The sequence below is a fragment of the Colias croceus genome, chromosome 12 (genome assembly GCF_905220415.1).
Source record: "Colias croceus chromosome 12, ilColCroc2.1".
NCBI lineage: Eukaryota > Metazoa > Arthropoda > Insecta > Lepidoptera > Pieridae > Colias > Colias croceus.
This window is the reverse complement of record NC_059548.1, coordinates 5,323,596-5,340,703: the sequence shown is the minus strand read 5'-3', so window position 1 is coordinate 5,340,703 and position 17,108 is coordinate 5,323,596. Positions and strand designations below refer to the sequence as shown.

The window sequence follows — 17,108 nt, the reverse complement described above, 5'->3', positions numbered from 1 at the left end:
CCGGCCGCTGCCGCGGCACGCTCGCTTCGCTCGCTCGGCTCGTGCGGCAGTTCAAGGGTTAACCTAACTCGCTCGTCGCTTCGCTCCTCGCTACCTATTTGGATATTAAAAATAAAAGTTTAATAGTTTTTTAACCTACTTACGTAGGTAGATTTTTTTTTGTTTGAGTGGGAATCGCCCTAAAGTCGCTTTTGGCACTCGCCGGCCGCTGAGTAAAGTCACAGTACAGTGAAATCGAACGTCTTGGTCCGCTTTTTTTGCACAACAAAACGGATAAATGCGCTTTTTTCGCACAAAAAATTATTAACTTTAAAAATTAATAACTAAAAAACTACAAGTTTCCTAACGATAATATTTTGGAATTACAATCTTACATTACCTAGCTAACTAACAATATAAATATTTCCAACAAATTCGTGCGGCAGTTAACTAAAGCCAACCCCGCTGAGGTTCTATGCTTTAGGCACAATATCGATATCAGTGGCAGACCTATTTCCCTTGGTCACGGCATCACGCGTGAACGGGTGGACCGATTTCGATAATTATTTTTTTTATAATGTTCCTTGAAGTACGAGGATGGTTATTATGGAAAGAAAACATAAACATGTACCAAGGGCGAAGCCGGGGCGGACCACTAGTATATATATGTGTCTATGTTTGCAATGTAGAAATCAATTTTCTAATCGTCGAATAGCACGCTATCTGGCCGTTGGAGCAGCAGATAGATTTATTCCTCAAATAACGTAGTTATTCGATAGATAAGTCCTATTCGTCTATTGAAAAATTGAATATTTTGTTAACTGAAGAATAAAGTCTATCTAGCTGTTTATCTGGGCATTGAAAAATCGGCCCTTAATATAACTAGTATTGATAATGGTTTTGGACTTATTGATTTTGTTTTTTTTTTCTCTTTTTAATTTTAATTATTAAAATATTAATTTCCATTTCTTGATTTTTACATTTTAATATACTTATCGTGAATCTTAATTTTACCTTTTAATTGTTATTTTAATTGATTGTAATTTGTAATATGTATTTAGCTATAATAACTTACTACTAACTTACATTTTATTGTTATGTTGATTGTAACAACTTATAATAGTGTTGCATTGTTTCGATTTAATTTTGATTTTTTGCTGATTTAATATCTGTTTCTCAATTTATTTTATAATTACTAACCTATTTAATTTTTGATGAATTTATTTATGTGCTGATTTTCGAATTTTGTTTTGGACTTGCTTTATTTGTAATGAGTTACCTAGACACATTTTGTTTTTTGTTTTGCTGTTTGTACTTATTTGTTATTGATTTTTTCATAGTTTTAATTGCATGTAAATTTTTAATTTATTTTTGAATTTATTTAATTTGTCTCTGATTTTTTTCGTGTCGTGTAACTGTAAATGGAAGACACAGGCTCCTGAAAAACAGTTCTTACTATCTTAGGAGCCTGGGTCGCTCTAATTTGTAAAATGTTTTGAGTGAAATAAATTATTTATTTATTGTATTGTAAATAATAAAAAATAAATAAAAGTACATAATAAAATGGAATAAAAGTTTTATTTCTTTATTACAGTTTAATTTTACATAGTAATATGTAACTACATAATATATGCCAAAGAACTGTCCTGTGATTCTTACACGACAACCCTCCATCGATTATCATCTTCTATATTATATTCCTTAACGCTGTAATTATAGGCTCTCTGAACTAAATACATTTTTTACATAAGATTTACATTTAGCACTACCTAACAAATTCTTTTTCTACCGTATGTCTAGATATATTGCTTAATAATATACAAAAATTAATTAGTTATTGTGTTCAGTATTTCAATTATTGTGTGTTCAGTATTTCAATTATTATTGTGTGTTCAGTATTTCAATTATTTCTTCATAATATTTGTCCATCATCCTTATTATGTTTGAATTTTTTGGCTGAAAATAAAAAGTTTTCCTGGTAGGTATTTGACCAATTTTTGCATTAAATGTGTTGGTCAACGAAGTCCAACATTCATCCTTTAATTTATTCGTAGAAGCATTAGTCTCCTTACTGGTTATAATAATTGAGCAATCTCGTCTTTACTCATAGCCTTCTTCGATTTCTGTAACAGAAATATATGTTTGACTTTAAAAGTGTCCGAAGCAAAAAGTAAGCGGCAGACGATTTTAAAGAAGAAATATAAAGGCGTACTTACCGGCGTAATATCCATTTTTAATAAATATATAAACAGTGGTCGTTGTATTGTTATTCTTTAATTATAAAACTTGACAATGAATCATCAATCAACAATGAATGACAATAATTTGACAACTGACAAGCAATGCACGCGTGCGCGAGAAAAACGTTCCGTTTTTGCTTTCTGTGTAACGCATTAGGTTGTTTAGAAGGAAAATTATCACGCAGATGTCTACAAATATATAGTTCTTTAGTATTAGTTCTTTATTAATAAGAAACTTTATTCTTAAAGTTTATAATTCGGCTGTATATTTAACTTATTTTGTCCTGAATTTTGTGTTATTTTAATTTCAATTTGGCTTATAACGAAACGCACATCTGTGAGTGAAGAGGGCTCGGTATTTTTATGACCAACGGATGTCCGTCGATAGCACGTCAAGAAATAAAATTGTGGAACGGTAATAACGACTCGTAGTTAGTTCTAGAAAAACGGATAGTAGCTTTGATACTATGACGATCCGTTGAATATAGGAACCGGGCATAAAATGTCAATTCAATTTTGGGTAGACCAATGGTAGAGCAACTTTTAATATGGATATAGGTACAATTTCAACGAATATATTATAGTTTTTACAAAACAAATTGAGTACCTACATAGTTATTTTCAGTTAAAGTACAATATACATATACATGTACCTATGTTGAAACAAAATCCAAATTACTGTACACGTAATACATATGAAAGGAAAAGCCTTTCATATGTATTATGTGTGTTATATGTGTATGTTACATATTGTCCAATATAAGCCTATTTACAAAAACAACAAAACAAAATTTTCCATATGTCCGCAGGGACATTTCTTTTTGTTCACTATTTTTGCGTAACTCGTAGAACATTCGCAACTTCTCAGTTGACCGTCATGTTAATAATTTTGAAGATATACTTTTACCTATATCACAATATCGATTATTTGATTCACTTTCTTCTTTGATAACGAATCTTAAATGACGCCTTAACTTGAACTCAATGAGTACAGTTTTAAAGCACAAAATATAGAGAAAGTACTTAATTTTAAAAATATTTGGCACATTCAAAACGCCCATGATAAAGCCCATTCATAATCCGTATCGTAGTTCTGCCATAATCAGCAAACAATGTACGCGTTAGATATCATTCTGATATTAAAAGCTAGTTCGACATAAGTATACTTTTAAACCATTTATTTGGTATAGAATAAATACATATCATTACATTTTGTTTTGTTTGCACGGTGACATTATAAGCGTACATAATTGTAGTAGTTTAAATACTGTGTAATGTAAAAGTTAAATAGTGAAATTTCTACTGCAATCTATGTAGTTACAATGTCAATGCATGTAAGGCAGTGAACAAGCTATCATTAGCTATTGAGAGATTTTGAAGTGTGTGCAAAATAAAAACATAAGTGTGTATGATATACCTATTTGTTATTCTTTTATATATTTATTGTATTATATTTTATAATATATATATTTGATATTATTTTGTTGTCATGACACACGAACTAACACAATGGTTTTAGTTAATATAAAAGCATCAGTATATATGTTTTATTTCAGTACCATTCTCCTCCTTACATTCCTAATTTCAGCTTGTTTACATTACCAAGAAATGCTCTAATCATGGAAAGAGGAAACACTCACATGAAATATAGGCATATCATGATGTCGAGCATCGTGCATGCTGTGCCTTAACTCATGTTCCAATTGATCACATCTTACTAACAAACACATGAAAAACAAACAAATAACACTACACTTGACACCCGCGATCTTGCACTGCGCTGAAAATATACGCCCGTGAATATACATTGTACACTAACATTCATAATTGAGTAGGAAATTATAATCGAATCAGCCTGATAATGCTTGATAATTGTAAAATTTTACGATAAATTGTATCCGTATTAAATATTACAAACAATTGCTTGTGGTTCGCGATTTGAGAGCCGAGTAAAGCAAATCCACACTTGTTTTGATAACAACTGTATCGATGTCGCGATATCTCTATATTATTAGATTTCATTTTAGTTGTAAACTGATTCGACTCGATAATAGACTATTATGATAACGATGATTGAATTGAATCATTGCTTATAAATGAATAATATTATTTACTTTTGGCTGCCATTTATTTTACTATACTGTATTGTAGTCGTATACCTACTGTATTGTGTTCGAAGATGGTGTTATTGTGAAAATTAAAAATTCAATCATATAGTTACATATACAATTATTTATTATACTGTTATTGGAAGCAGAATTGCTACATAACAAGTACAATTACATAATATCGCATGAAAATAAATCATGAACTCTACAGAATGTAAAATGATATCTTCGTATTCAATTTACAGATATTTTTATCAAAGATTGTCTCTTATCTGGTAAGCGATTCTTGCACCGTCTTTTATCGATTATATTGTCACAATAAGAAAAATTGTAAAAGTTATATATAATGTAAACATTACCCTTAAAACACTTGACTTTTCTTACCTCTCAAATGAACGCAAAAAACATAATTTTCACAATATAGGTAACTTATATTTTAAGAAATGCTATTTAGGTATTATTAAAAATTGAACGATCAAAAGATCAACAAAGTGCTTAACAAGAGAGGTCGTACAAAGCAATGAGGTCCTTATATTTAAAAACAAATTATGGTTCTAATATATATATTGACCAATGACCGTACACAATAAGAATTTGATATGTAATGAGTAATGACCTGAAAAAGGCCTTCTAAAGAATTTCTTTAAAATATTATACACTTGAATTTCAACTTTCCTCCTAAAAAAATGCTATATAGGTGTAACGTGTATATAATATGTGTATATAAATATAACGATTTCATTTGCATTTAATAAAAATATGTATAAACATATATTGCAATAAAAAGAATTTTATCGATGCGTGATCTTATAATTACATTAAAAATGCGTTCTTGATTATTTTTCTTGAAGAGATATCAGATAAGTACTGTACATTGATTAATTTATTGTTAAGTTTATAAAATGTGTCATATTTGGTGTACAATAGAGAATTTTTCATTCATTCATTCATAAGTATTTAGTGATACAGTTTTATTAAACATTAATTTTTTAAAACAAATATCACAGCAATATTATGAGATATGGTCGAAAAGGTGGACACATTTTAGAGTGGAAGAAAGTCACAGTATGCATCATCGGTAATCGTTTATTCGGAAAATCTATGAGGGAGGCTTTTGTTAAGTAGTGATCGTTCCTCAAACGACGAAGATTGCTCTACTCCTGATTTACTTTTTAAATCCAATCAGGTTTACCTATAACTAAATATCATACTAAAGAAATATGACTATTAACTACGAAATACGATCCCTATTAACCTCGCAATTTGAATATTTTAATACCTCTTTTTATGATTTTTATTTATGTAGGTAATAACAGTTGCCAAATTTTATGTCATAAATAGTTATTATAAATATTTAGTCTATACGTAACGATTATGCGTTATCTATACATATAATAAATCTGTAGAAGGGTCAATTCTGTACATTGAAAAAATAAATACCAGGGGGTGTTACTGGATCGATACTAAACCCAAATATGTGATTAAAAATTTTTTTGTCTGTCTGTCTGTCTGTCTGTCTGTCTGTATGTGAAGGCATCACGTGAAAACTAGCGGTTCGATTTCGATGAAACTTGGTATAATTATACCTTATTATCCTGGGCGTAAAATAGGATACTTTTTATCCTGGAAAACCGAAAAATACCTAGAAAAAAATTAATCTTAATTTTTCAGTTTTATCCATAGACGTTGTTCCGTAGAACCGCGAACACACGTTGCGTATTATTATAGGCCTAGCCGTATTTGGGAATTGGGTCCAATAGATATTTATAAGATGTTATTGTCAGAGGTACTCAAAATGGAGAAATAAACCATCCACGCGAAGACCGATATCCGCGCGGACGGAGTCGCGGGCGGAAGCTAGTTATAAATACAAATGTTACTTTAGCAGTAATTTTATTATATGTATGTATCTTTTATATTAATACTTTAAAGTCGTGATGTAAAAATTTTCATATAAATACTTATTAACGTTGCTGTTCAACGATCTCCTTAATTGGTATTCATACAGGCCGCCAAAATATTTTATATTCAAGTTGGTACACAAAAAGAAGGGTTTTTGAATCTCGTTAAATCTCCTAATCTATGTGAAAAAAAAAATAAAAGTTAATAAAAGATAAGAATTATATATTTTATAAATATAGCTAAATTTATATAAGTATTAACTTTTTATTTTCTTTAATATAATCCCAAGTTAATTTAACTCTAAGTTAAGTAAACTCTAGCTTTTTACTAAATGCTTGTAAGTTCACACTTACCTAATGCAGTAATTTTAGGTATGTATATTAAATAATAGGTTCCCGCCCGCGGCTTCGCCCGCTTTCTCCAAACCCTAATAAATTACTAAAACATTCCAATTCCAATCACTCTATCTATTAAAAAAACCGCATCAAAATCCGTTGCGTAGTTGTAAAGAGTTAACCTATATAAAGAGGTAACATACTATATTATGTATTGTGCAATACGATTTAAAGTAGAATATGTATTTCTTAGATAAAACTTCCTCTATTTGTGTGTTTGTTACATACAATTTTCTAATAAATCAGTGATATTTGATGATTTACACAATTGACGTGTACTGCTTATCCTTATTCATTGTTCTTTATATTTGAATCATGTTCACACTCCCACATGTACACGTGCCTAACAATATTTTCTCTTACCTATTAAATTTTCCTCCTGAATAATGTAATGTCAGCAGTAACGTATACTTTTAGGCAGATATATATGTTCGTCCAATTATGTCTCCTTCAATAAATATTCTGTGATGTAGATATCAATCCTACTAATATTATAAATGCGAAAGTTTGTATGGATGTATGGATGTATGCATGTATGGATGTATGGATGTTTGTTACTCTTTCACGTAAAAACTACTGAACCGATTACAATGAAATTTAGCACACATATAAAGGGTAACTTGGATTAACACATAGGATAGTTTTTATTCCGGAAATCCCACGGGAACGGGAACTATGCGGGTTTTCCTTTGCAAACGCGGGCGGAAATCTAGTTATTGGGAATAGGGATAGTTATTGCTTTATTACGCTATGGAAGTTGTTACATACTTTCCCAATAACCTTTAGGACCTCGTGTATAGGTACCTTAATTAGAAAATCGTCACTATAAGGTAGTGAAGTAATTTTCTCTAGATAAGTACCTAGCTATAAAATTAAAAAATCTATTTACCTATAGAAATTGCTAAGCATTATATATGGGAGCTTAAATATTGTTTGCGATCTCGTTTACGCTTAACTACTTCATTTTAGATAATCTTCAAATTTTGCAAACTTTATAGAATCCAATAATTAGAATTGTTTGCGATTAATCATTTAGTAAACTCCTGGAACATAGCTGTAATCTTTATCCAAAATTAATTAAACATTTTCTGTGAAAAAAGTTTCCATGAATTTCATTGAAATACATAGCATTAAAGCTTTTAAAACTTCACTAACTTTAATAAGCATTGTTCATTTTCTTTCATTCCAGAAGAGATTTTTTTGGTATTATATTGTACCTTAAAATTGCATAGAAAAACTATTATATCCTATGTAGAGTAGTCAGAATTTGCTTTTTGAAGATAAAAGCTCTCTTTACCAAGCAATTCTTAGGCCAAAGCGATGAACCTAATCTTTGAATACTCTACATTGTTGTTTAATTTAACGCAACATTCCTAATTCCACAATAATTCATAACAAACAACTTTTGGACGCAACATTCTAGCTCGGCTTTGTCTAAATCTTTGATATTATTCATATTCAAAGTTTAATTTGAAGGTTCTTAGATAATTATCTCGAATAGAAAATACTTTATTTTAATTTTAATAGACACTCTTTTGTTTTTGTTTCTTTGCTCATCAATTATGTAGATATTGTATGAAATAGAAGCATAACAAAGGTCCGTCTTTACGCACAAATATGCTCCCAAAAGCGAACATGATCCAGACGTGTGTTCATAACTGATACACAATAGAGTAATAAAACAAACAATTAACTTGAATGAAAACATGCCCAACAACAGTGCAATATTTCTGTAGGTCGAGGGCTCCAGGGATAATGTATCGTAGATTTCCACACGAATCTAAAATTAACGTGACGTAAAACATGTTACTAGTAAATACTATTCGTTGTGTTTTTAATAGACGGCTATAAACTCGATGTTGTTCGTATTTTGACTTGTAACCATATTATGGTTCTATTGAAAAATATGTTTGTATATATATTATTATGTAGTACTACATATTATACACTCACAGTGGCTTAAAAAAAACTACAAATATGGATTGGTATTGCTTCAAGTAAAGTGAGTCGTTGCTTATTATTTTAATGGATTTACGGTTCTGAAAGGATACTTATAGTTTACGATTTATTCCATTTATGGAACAGTTAATGCTTTTATCATTATGTGCCAGTTCTAGCATAGTGTTGCTTCGAATACGTGTAAGTAGAACACTTTATTGTTTGTTTAATACTATATGTAGTTAAAATAATTGTGAATTGTATAGAGTCAACCGGATTGCAGAGGTCGTAACATTTTTGAAGTGAAACTTCTTTATCGGGGTTGGAAAAAAATTTAGTGTAACATTTTTTCGTTTTTCGTGACATTTTTCCGTTACGCGCCATCTTTTTCTCATCCCACGCGTGATTGACGTATTTCTGTAAAGTTGCAAAAAGTTAATTATTTTTTGAAAAATAAGGTAATAAAGAAGTTTCACTTCTTACGTGTGTACACTAGTACACGCACACATTTTTTTTATTTGTTCCTATGTGAGTAAAATTTAAATACTACTGTAAAACAAATTTAATGTGCCATTAGCCATATTGATTTTCCAGAGCTGATTCCTACTTACAACTGGCTGACAAAATATATTTTGTTTTGTCATAGGTACCACAGGGCTTATAATATACAGACTTACTACCTATATTTTCAGAATAGAATCATTATAAGCGTTCATGCCGTCACAGATGAAATTGCTTACAATACAAGAGAAGAGAGAATTTCATAGTTAGGTCGTCGTCGTTAGCCTGTACGTCTATTACAGACGGTTTATGGTGCTATGCCTGAACAATGCTTTTGGTGTCCAAACAATCCAATGCGGGATCGACATACTTTTCCGCAGGTCGGACAGGGGAAGTTTGCTGGAGAAGGCTTAGTATCGCCTTGGTGACGTTTCATCCTTTTGCTTGCGAGTAGTTTGAACCATGCTTCGTCACAGGATCTGCGGCCCTCGTAAATAAGTTTGCGCCACTCAGATCGATCACTAGCGAGCTTCTCCCAAGATTTACAATCAATATTGAAAGAAGCCATGTCACGTTTTGCACAGTCCTTGAAGCGGAGCAGGGGTCTCCCGATGTCTCCCTTTGCATCGGCGACTGCACCCAGCATAACGCGTCTTGGCAATCGAGAAGGCTCCATCCTGTACACATGCCCTAGCCAACGAAGGCGTCTCTGTTTGAGTATCGTAGTCAGGCTAGGTAGCTGTGCGATTTCAAGAACCTTCTCGTGGGTAGGTAATCTTGTTTTGCCACGTTAGGCATAGTTAGGTACATATTGTATAAAATCAGCTATATTCTCTATGTTATTGTTGACTAATTTTCTTATACAAGCATAATTGGGGACTAATGCCTGATTTACATGAAATGAACACTAAACATTACAAACCCTTATGAATTAATTTCCTTCTGCAAGTATTCTCCTCCACACCATTATGTATCGATTTTCAATATATTTAGATCTGCACTCGAGTTTCTGACGTATGCATATAGTATGTAGATTAAATAACCGTATAAATTTAGTATTCACTCTCGATTTTTTATCTCTAAAGGGGCGGTATCTTGTATCTAATCCAGAGAATTTGAAGTGGAAAATCCGTAATAAAGGGGTCGTTGAGAATTCCATATGGTCTTCAGTAGAAACAGATTATGTCACCCCACTCTCAGCACCTAGATAATTACGATCAGTTAGGCAAATTCAATATTTTAATTGCAGAGGATTTTTTAATAGGTATCTATTGAAATTCAATCTACTCCACCTTACAACAAATAATGTACAGAAAATACTAAGTGAATTTTTTGTTAAGAAGAGTAGTCTAATTCAAAATCTGTATGTGAGAAAGAGAGCTAGAAACCTAGTGGATCTTTCAAGTCTTTACGCAATAATATAATTTATCTAACTATCCTCTGAATCGGTTGAATACAACAAGACTACACAAAATTCGAAAGACTGTAAGTGACAGCAACATCAAAAATAAGAAAATTCGGGATAAGGAAAGTAATTACAGGCTACGCGAGTATGTGTATACTTATAATACACATACACATACTCGGGTTTATTACTGCCCCACCCTCTAAATATTTAAGGCGTAATGGGGCGTAAGTCGATATCAATTATGTCACAAGCGTCCTCATAAACCACTCGCAAATTCTTTATACATTCTTCAGTTATGTGATTAGCCGTTTATTTTTATTGTGTGTGTTTAATGAATAAGTTTATATATTGAGAACATAATCCATTCTTCATAAAGGTAACTATGTATGCTAAATAACTCCTTGGAATCATGAAAACTATTTTTACAAAAAAGAAAATTTAAATTTATGATTTTATGGTAATGGATCATGTTAACTAAGTAAAAATTTTTTAGAATAAACATAAAATAATTCTTACTGCTAAGGGATTATTTTTCAGTGTTTAACAAAGAGAATAAGTAGGTATGTAGGTAAAAATAGGTTAAAAATAGCAACAAAATAAACCCATACTAATATAAACTACATACCCAAAAAAAAAAGAAATGTAAAGAGGCTGATTCTAATATACCTACTGGTTATAAGTCGATTCTGTCTAGACCTCATAAGAAAAAGTAAAACGTACGCAAATTAGTTTTATCCCTGTGAAAAATAAGTAAAATATTATCTCGGCGTCAAGTTCATACGTCCGCAGAATGCGAAATCATTCATCACAGAAATAAAACATCGATTTTCATTTAAAATATTCATACATGTACGTTCTTATGAGTACATACCGCCTAAAAACATTCCAGAAGGTAATATTATCTCATATTATTTATCGATTAATACTAACACGTGTCCGTAACATCGTGCTAACAAAATTAGCTAATATAGCGGCAGCGATTGTCAGAATTAGCCATTTTTAAAGAGTCGTCGACATGCGAAATTTGTTTTGTGATAATTGTAAAGACCAGTGAGTTCTCAGAAAATCTGTTATAAATCGGTGCGGAACGGGAAGGCGTAAAGATGCTAGGATTAAGGAAGGCCAACCCTTAACATACCTAATACCTATACTTAATGGTTTTTTCAATGAAGTATAGCTGTCTCCACCTACACAATTTTAGTTAGGGGAGCAAAAAATAAAATACATTATGAACCTGAACGGTAAAAAGAAATAAATTATATAATCAGTTGAAATTATATTTTCTGTACACACGTAGGTGATCGAGATTTTGAACAATGTAGCAATATAAAAACGAATCCCACATACAAGAAAATGAAGAGTACAAAATAATATAAAACTTGTCTATCTCATTATTCAATAAAAATATACCTTTTCCACGGCCCACAAACTATGCTATTATAACTTTTCAACTTTGAAAACCTTTAAGTCTAAGATTACTTTGAAAGACAAGCATAAAATTAACGGAAGCTTTGTTTAAATATTTCTTTTACTCTTCAAAATTATGAAAGCAGGATAAGAATTATAATTGGCAAACCTACAGAAACTTGTAGAAATGCATGTGTCTTTGAAATCCGGATGCGTATTCCGAATAATATTCTATTTCTTAACCAGCTTGATGAAAATGAAATGTAATTACATTTTTGCGATTGTTATAGAGTGGCAATCGGTAGGTAGATTTTTATGTAGTTTATTAAAAAAAAAAACTATGTAGGTCATTTGTTTTATTATACATTACTAGCGCTCTACCAGCCCCGGGGTCGCCCGTGGTACATGTTTACGTTTTCCTTAATGACCTTCCTCGTGCCTTATCAAAAGCTTTAAAAAATTGCCGAATTGGTCGAGCTTTTCTCGAGCTATACGCTTAGCAACAGGTACATTTCTATTATATAGATTTATAACACGCATTTCGCAATGATTTTGCATGAGCTGTAAGCTCTACTTAGTATAAAACAAAGACTTTTCGCTGTTTATCTGTCTAACAGTGATTGAAAATAGAGGTTTCAGTATGTACCTAGTATTATGTTAAGTTTTAGACAAAGCGGACGAATCTACGTGCGGGAAGGCAGTATAGAATAGTTCAATCTTAGGCGTACTAACACAATCTCATGTATTTATGCAATACCACATAATACTTACAGTCGATCCCTGCGGTCTTGTTTGTGGAATTAGCGTGGAATGCATTTCTTTTAAAGTCTCGGTCACTGACGTTGAAGTACCACCGTTGTAAATCTCTCTCACTGTGTTTACACTTACAGCACTACTGGACATAGTTACTGAATCAATTTCTAGTCCATGTTGCCCATGTAACCTCGTATTTATTTCTGTTACTGTATCAGGTTTAGCATCTTTCCCCGGCCATATGAGAATCACAACACAACAGAATGTCGACTGCCATTGCTTCATCGTGAAACATTATCGAATCACATTTAAATTGTTCATAAACTATGGATATTCGTTCAGCTTTTTACATAACGATATGGTCTGTCCGTAACAATTAAGAATTAATTGCCTGAAGTAAAGCACATGTGTATCAATTTTATTTATATGTATTTATTAATTATTAATGTTTATTCTATACAATTATAAAGCACGTCGCGTGTAATGGGTTCCTATGACTATGATCAAATAATAAATAATAATTAACTAATCGGTAGTGAACCTACAAAGGCAAGGTCGGCTTTCTATTTGATTGTCACTTTTATGGTCTATGGACAAAGTATTGATTACAAAAAAACGTATTGAGTTGGTACATATCTCGTGTTAGCAATGTAGGTACTTCTATAATGGATCAATAATTACACAAAAAATATTTCGGATTTAGAATAACACAGCTGTTAAGATCCAGTATTTTTTATCATTATAGTGACTAAGACGTTACTCACTTATAATTAATAAATTGAACTGTATTGTTGTATTAATTCACCGGGCTTTTTCTCACTGATTTTTTAATTAAGATACGCGTTCAATTAAGCCACCAACATTGAATATTAACAATTTTCTTATCAGTATTTTAAATCACAACATTATACACTCAAATGTTTTACTTAATAGTTCATAACACTCCACTTTTTTAGCACATCACATCACAAACTATACAGGGGGTGTTTTAAAGTTGTTACGTGAAAGCTATCGTTAGTTGTCGCGTGTATTTCAGTGTGACGCTGGGCGGCGCGCCCACGCTCACAGAGAGCTCAACTGAAGTGAACTACGGCGGGCGATTCCTGTACTAAGGTTTCCGAACTCGACTCACTTTGATAATGTATTAAGAGTTACTGAGAGAAATTTAAAGATGTAGAGTTATGTGGTAAAGGGAAGTTTTATGGTGGTTTGGTTATTATATATTATATTATTATGTTATTATATTATAGACATACATTTACATTACTGTGAACTTTGATAAATATGTAAATCATTTGTACCTACAGTAGGTATGCGTGCAATCGAAAGAAGATCGATCGTTATTTTTTTTTTCATTTTTTGATAATTACCTTAGCATGTTAAATATTTCAGTAATCAATTTAATATTTACGAAGTCACATGAGTGAGTTTCAGTAGTACGATTCTATACTTGATAAGTAATGTTATAATATGTAACTGATGTTTTTCTTGTAGGAAACAGGTCACTGAATACATAGGTACCTACTGTGAGAGGTTTCTTGTGGTAAATGTCCTTTGAGATTTCCTCAACCTTTTCAAATTCAATTAAATCTCACAACGAAAGAAAAATAAAAGTCCAAATAGAGTTCCTTTCGTCAAAGAGAATATTATATATTATGTAGGTGGGTACATAGTGGAGATTGAAATGCTTAATTATAGAGAGCGAATATTATTGCCTGCGGTCTCATTAATTGTAAACTTACTTATAACCCCTATGTGCCCCTGTAGCCCGGGGCTATACATCAAATCGTTCGAGCCATATTTGATTTTATGACCGCCATAATTGATACATTTCTGTGAGATTGTCCTATTTTGTAATCAGGTAGGTAATGTCCAGTTGTTATTGTAATAACTACTTAGTTACTATGTTGATTTTAGACTATATTTACATATTCATGATATGATTTATACCGAGATGGTAACTCAGATCTAATGTGTATTATAATATTTATATACCTACTTTGAATCGTGTAAAAGCACATATTGATTTTAAGGGTCAATCAATTTTTAAAGGTCCCGATCATAATTTTCTCGTATTTTTTTTTACTTAATTTTCAGCATTTTACTATTTCATTTAGAAGATAATTCTTCGTAGATTAAGATTATATAAGCAGCAGTGATGTTGATTAAATACATTTGTGGATTTAACTTCACGAACCGATCTATTCACGGGAAATAATGTCCTTTGGACAACTTACACAATAGTACTTTTTTAAATGTTAAATTCCCTTAAGAATTAAAACAAATTCTTCTAATATTAAATAATAAATAATATTTTGATATTTGTTCTATTTACACCCAAAATACGAAATATTTTTATTAAAATTGAAACGAATGATGTCTTTTGAACAACCAAATAATGTTTCATATATAAAAAAGTTTCAGTAAAGCGGAAATAGTGATATTTTTTACAAAAAAACTATTAAGGCGAAGTTGTTACGTATCGTATTATTGATTTTACTTAGTTAAAATGAACTGATTCTCGATAAAACTGAATGAATGAAGTATAATGTGATTTTCTTAAGGGGACATCTTAGTTGTAGTAGCAGCGTCTTGATTTTTGAAATGTTAAAATTACAATTAAACTAGACATAAAATCGCGTAATAAAAATGTGTTCCCGAAACAGCCGAGTAATAAACAAAACATGAACTATTTAACTGTTAAAGTATAAGTTTTATATAATTATTGTCCTAGGGACAACCAAATTGTCCATGGTACAACCACTTTGGTTGACCAAGTGACTGGTTGTCCGCGGGACATTTTTTAAATTTTGAGCCGCCAAGCAAATACTATTGTTATTTTATATATTAATCTCAGCTCACACTAAAATATAGACGAAAGCGCATCTCGTGTAGTATAATTGATAACAATGCATCAAGTACTTACGTTTTAATCACAGTTGTCTGACGGACTGACAAAAAAGCCACCCCACACTCACCAACAACGCTCGGACGACTGTTGCCGTGATTTTATACAAATCAAAGTGGCGTTTGAGCCCGACAGTTAATTATTGTGTTTAGCTTGTTGTTTAGGAATCTACCGCGCCATATGTGTTTTGGTTTCATAACTAAATTACGGTTGTCTGTGAGACTTGTGTCATGTAGGTGATTTATGGGGACAAAAGTAAAATGCCTGAAAATCGTATTATATCCAATAAAAAAAAAATGGTTTGTATGTTTGGATGTCAATAATTATGTACTGAAACAAGGAGTGTATTTGGTATTTATGGTCGTGATAGTATGTGTTCGTGATGCGAAGTTTGTTAATGCATTGTGGCATGGGGACAAATGTGATAGTACTGGAAAATTGCATTTAGTCCCTCGACAACCATGAAACAACGCACAAATTAATAAAACAAGTAAAATATTGTTCGCAATAATGCTAGAAAATATTAAAAGGAATATAATTAAAACGAATTTAACTCTTTATGATTTCATGTTTATTAATTATCCTTCAGGGACATGATCCGTACACGTCGGACCAATAAAAGTTGATCGACCCTTAAAGATTATATTCATTTATTGTGTATTTGTACTACTCATACCTATATAAATAATTGTAATGTTTATCAAGACAGATGTCGAAATTCGAAAGAAAAACCTGTTGCATAACCGCGGCTTTCAGCGTTGCTATGACAACTGCTGCGTTGACATGGTAACGTAAGCTGTGTCGCGCCCACGAAGACCGATAATATCATTTCCTCTCATTTCACTTTCAATGCTAGCTAAAATTTTTTATGTTAAGGTCATCATTCGAGTACTAAAGTTACTCCATAGATATAAGTATATAGCTTAATGTTTAGAATTAAAGTATTCTGGAGAGATGCGATGTCACCAATATGTATCTAGTTACTACCTTGTTACTACTAAGCTAATAATAGATACAGGGTTAGTTTTCAATGACCGGCCAAATTTTCAGAAATGGTTCAGAATCGATAACATTTTAGATCTAATGAAAAAAAAGAAACTTTTTTTTGTTTTTAATTAGATTCCATTCCTGTTCGCCACTAAAAAGCGAACGGACAAAAGCACAATTCAGTTCAACAACCTAGATAGGTAGAAGTTAGCACACACATAAATTTGGCGATGCGCGCACTCACACAAGTGCATTGATTCTGGCGGTGTTTACGATTTAGGAAATTTTTAAGACATTTTCAAATGAATGCTATTATTTTTATTTTATTTTATTTGACAATAATGTTTCAAATGTACCTTTGGTTTAGTATCTAGATCTTAGTTTTAAATTTTGGCTTGTCATTGAAAACTAACCCTGTTTACATCTATAGAGGGCATGGTTGAGCCACGTTTAACTTTAGCGCTGCCCCCGGGCAAGTAATTATGATAAATAGATTACATTTTTACATAATTAACGCGAAGGACATTAATTATCACAATTTTGCCACCCTTGTTACTAGCCCCATTTTAAATTTCATTGATG

General features: G+C 31.6%; 1 protein-coding gene across 2 annotated transcripts in view; it reads right to left on the bottom strand.

Moving 5' to 3' along the window:
• LOC123696009 (tyrosine-protein kinase receptor TYRO3-like) overlaps positions 1-12,685 on the bottom strand; it is a 119,448-nt gene extending 106,763 nt beyond the window's left edge. Inside the window, exon 1 of one of the 2 annotated variants that reach the window (XM_045641986.1) lies at positions 12,650-12,685. Coding sequence is in view for 1 of the 2 variants with exons in the window: in XM_045641985.1 (XP_045497941.1) it covers positions 3,860-4,027 (168 nt within the window). In the remaining variant the exon portion in view is untranslated. Of the gene's footprint in view, positions 1-3,859; positions 4,175-12,649 lie in introns of those variants that run through there. The other variant, XM_045641985.1, reaches the window with a different exon arrangement.
• Between the last annotated feature and the right edge of the window lie 4,423 nt (positions 12,686-17,108).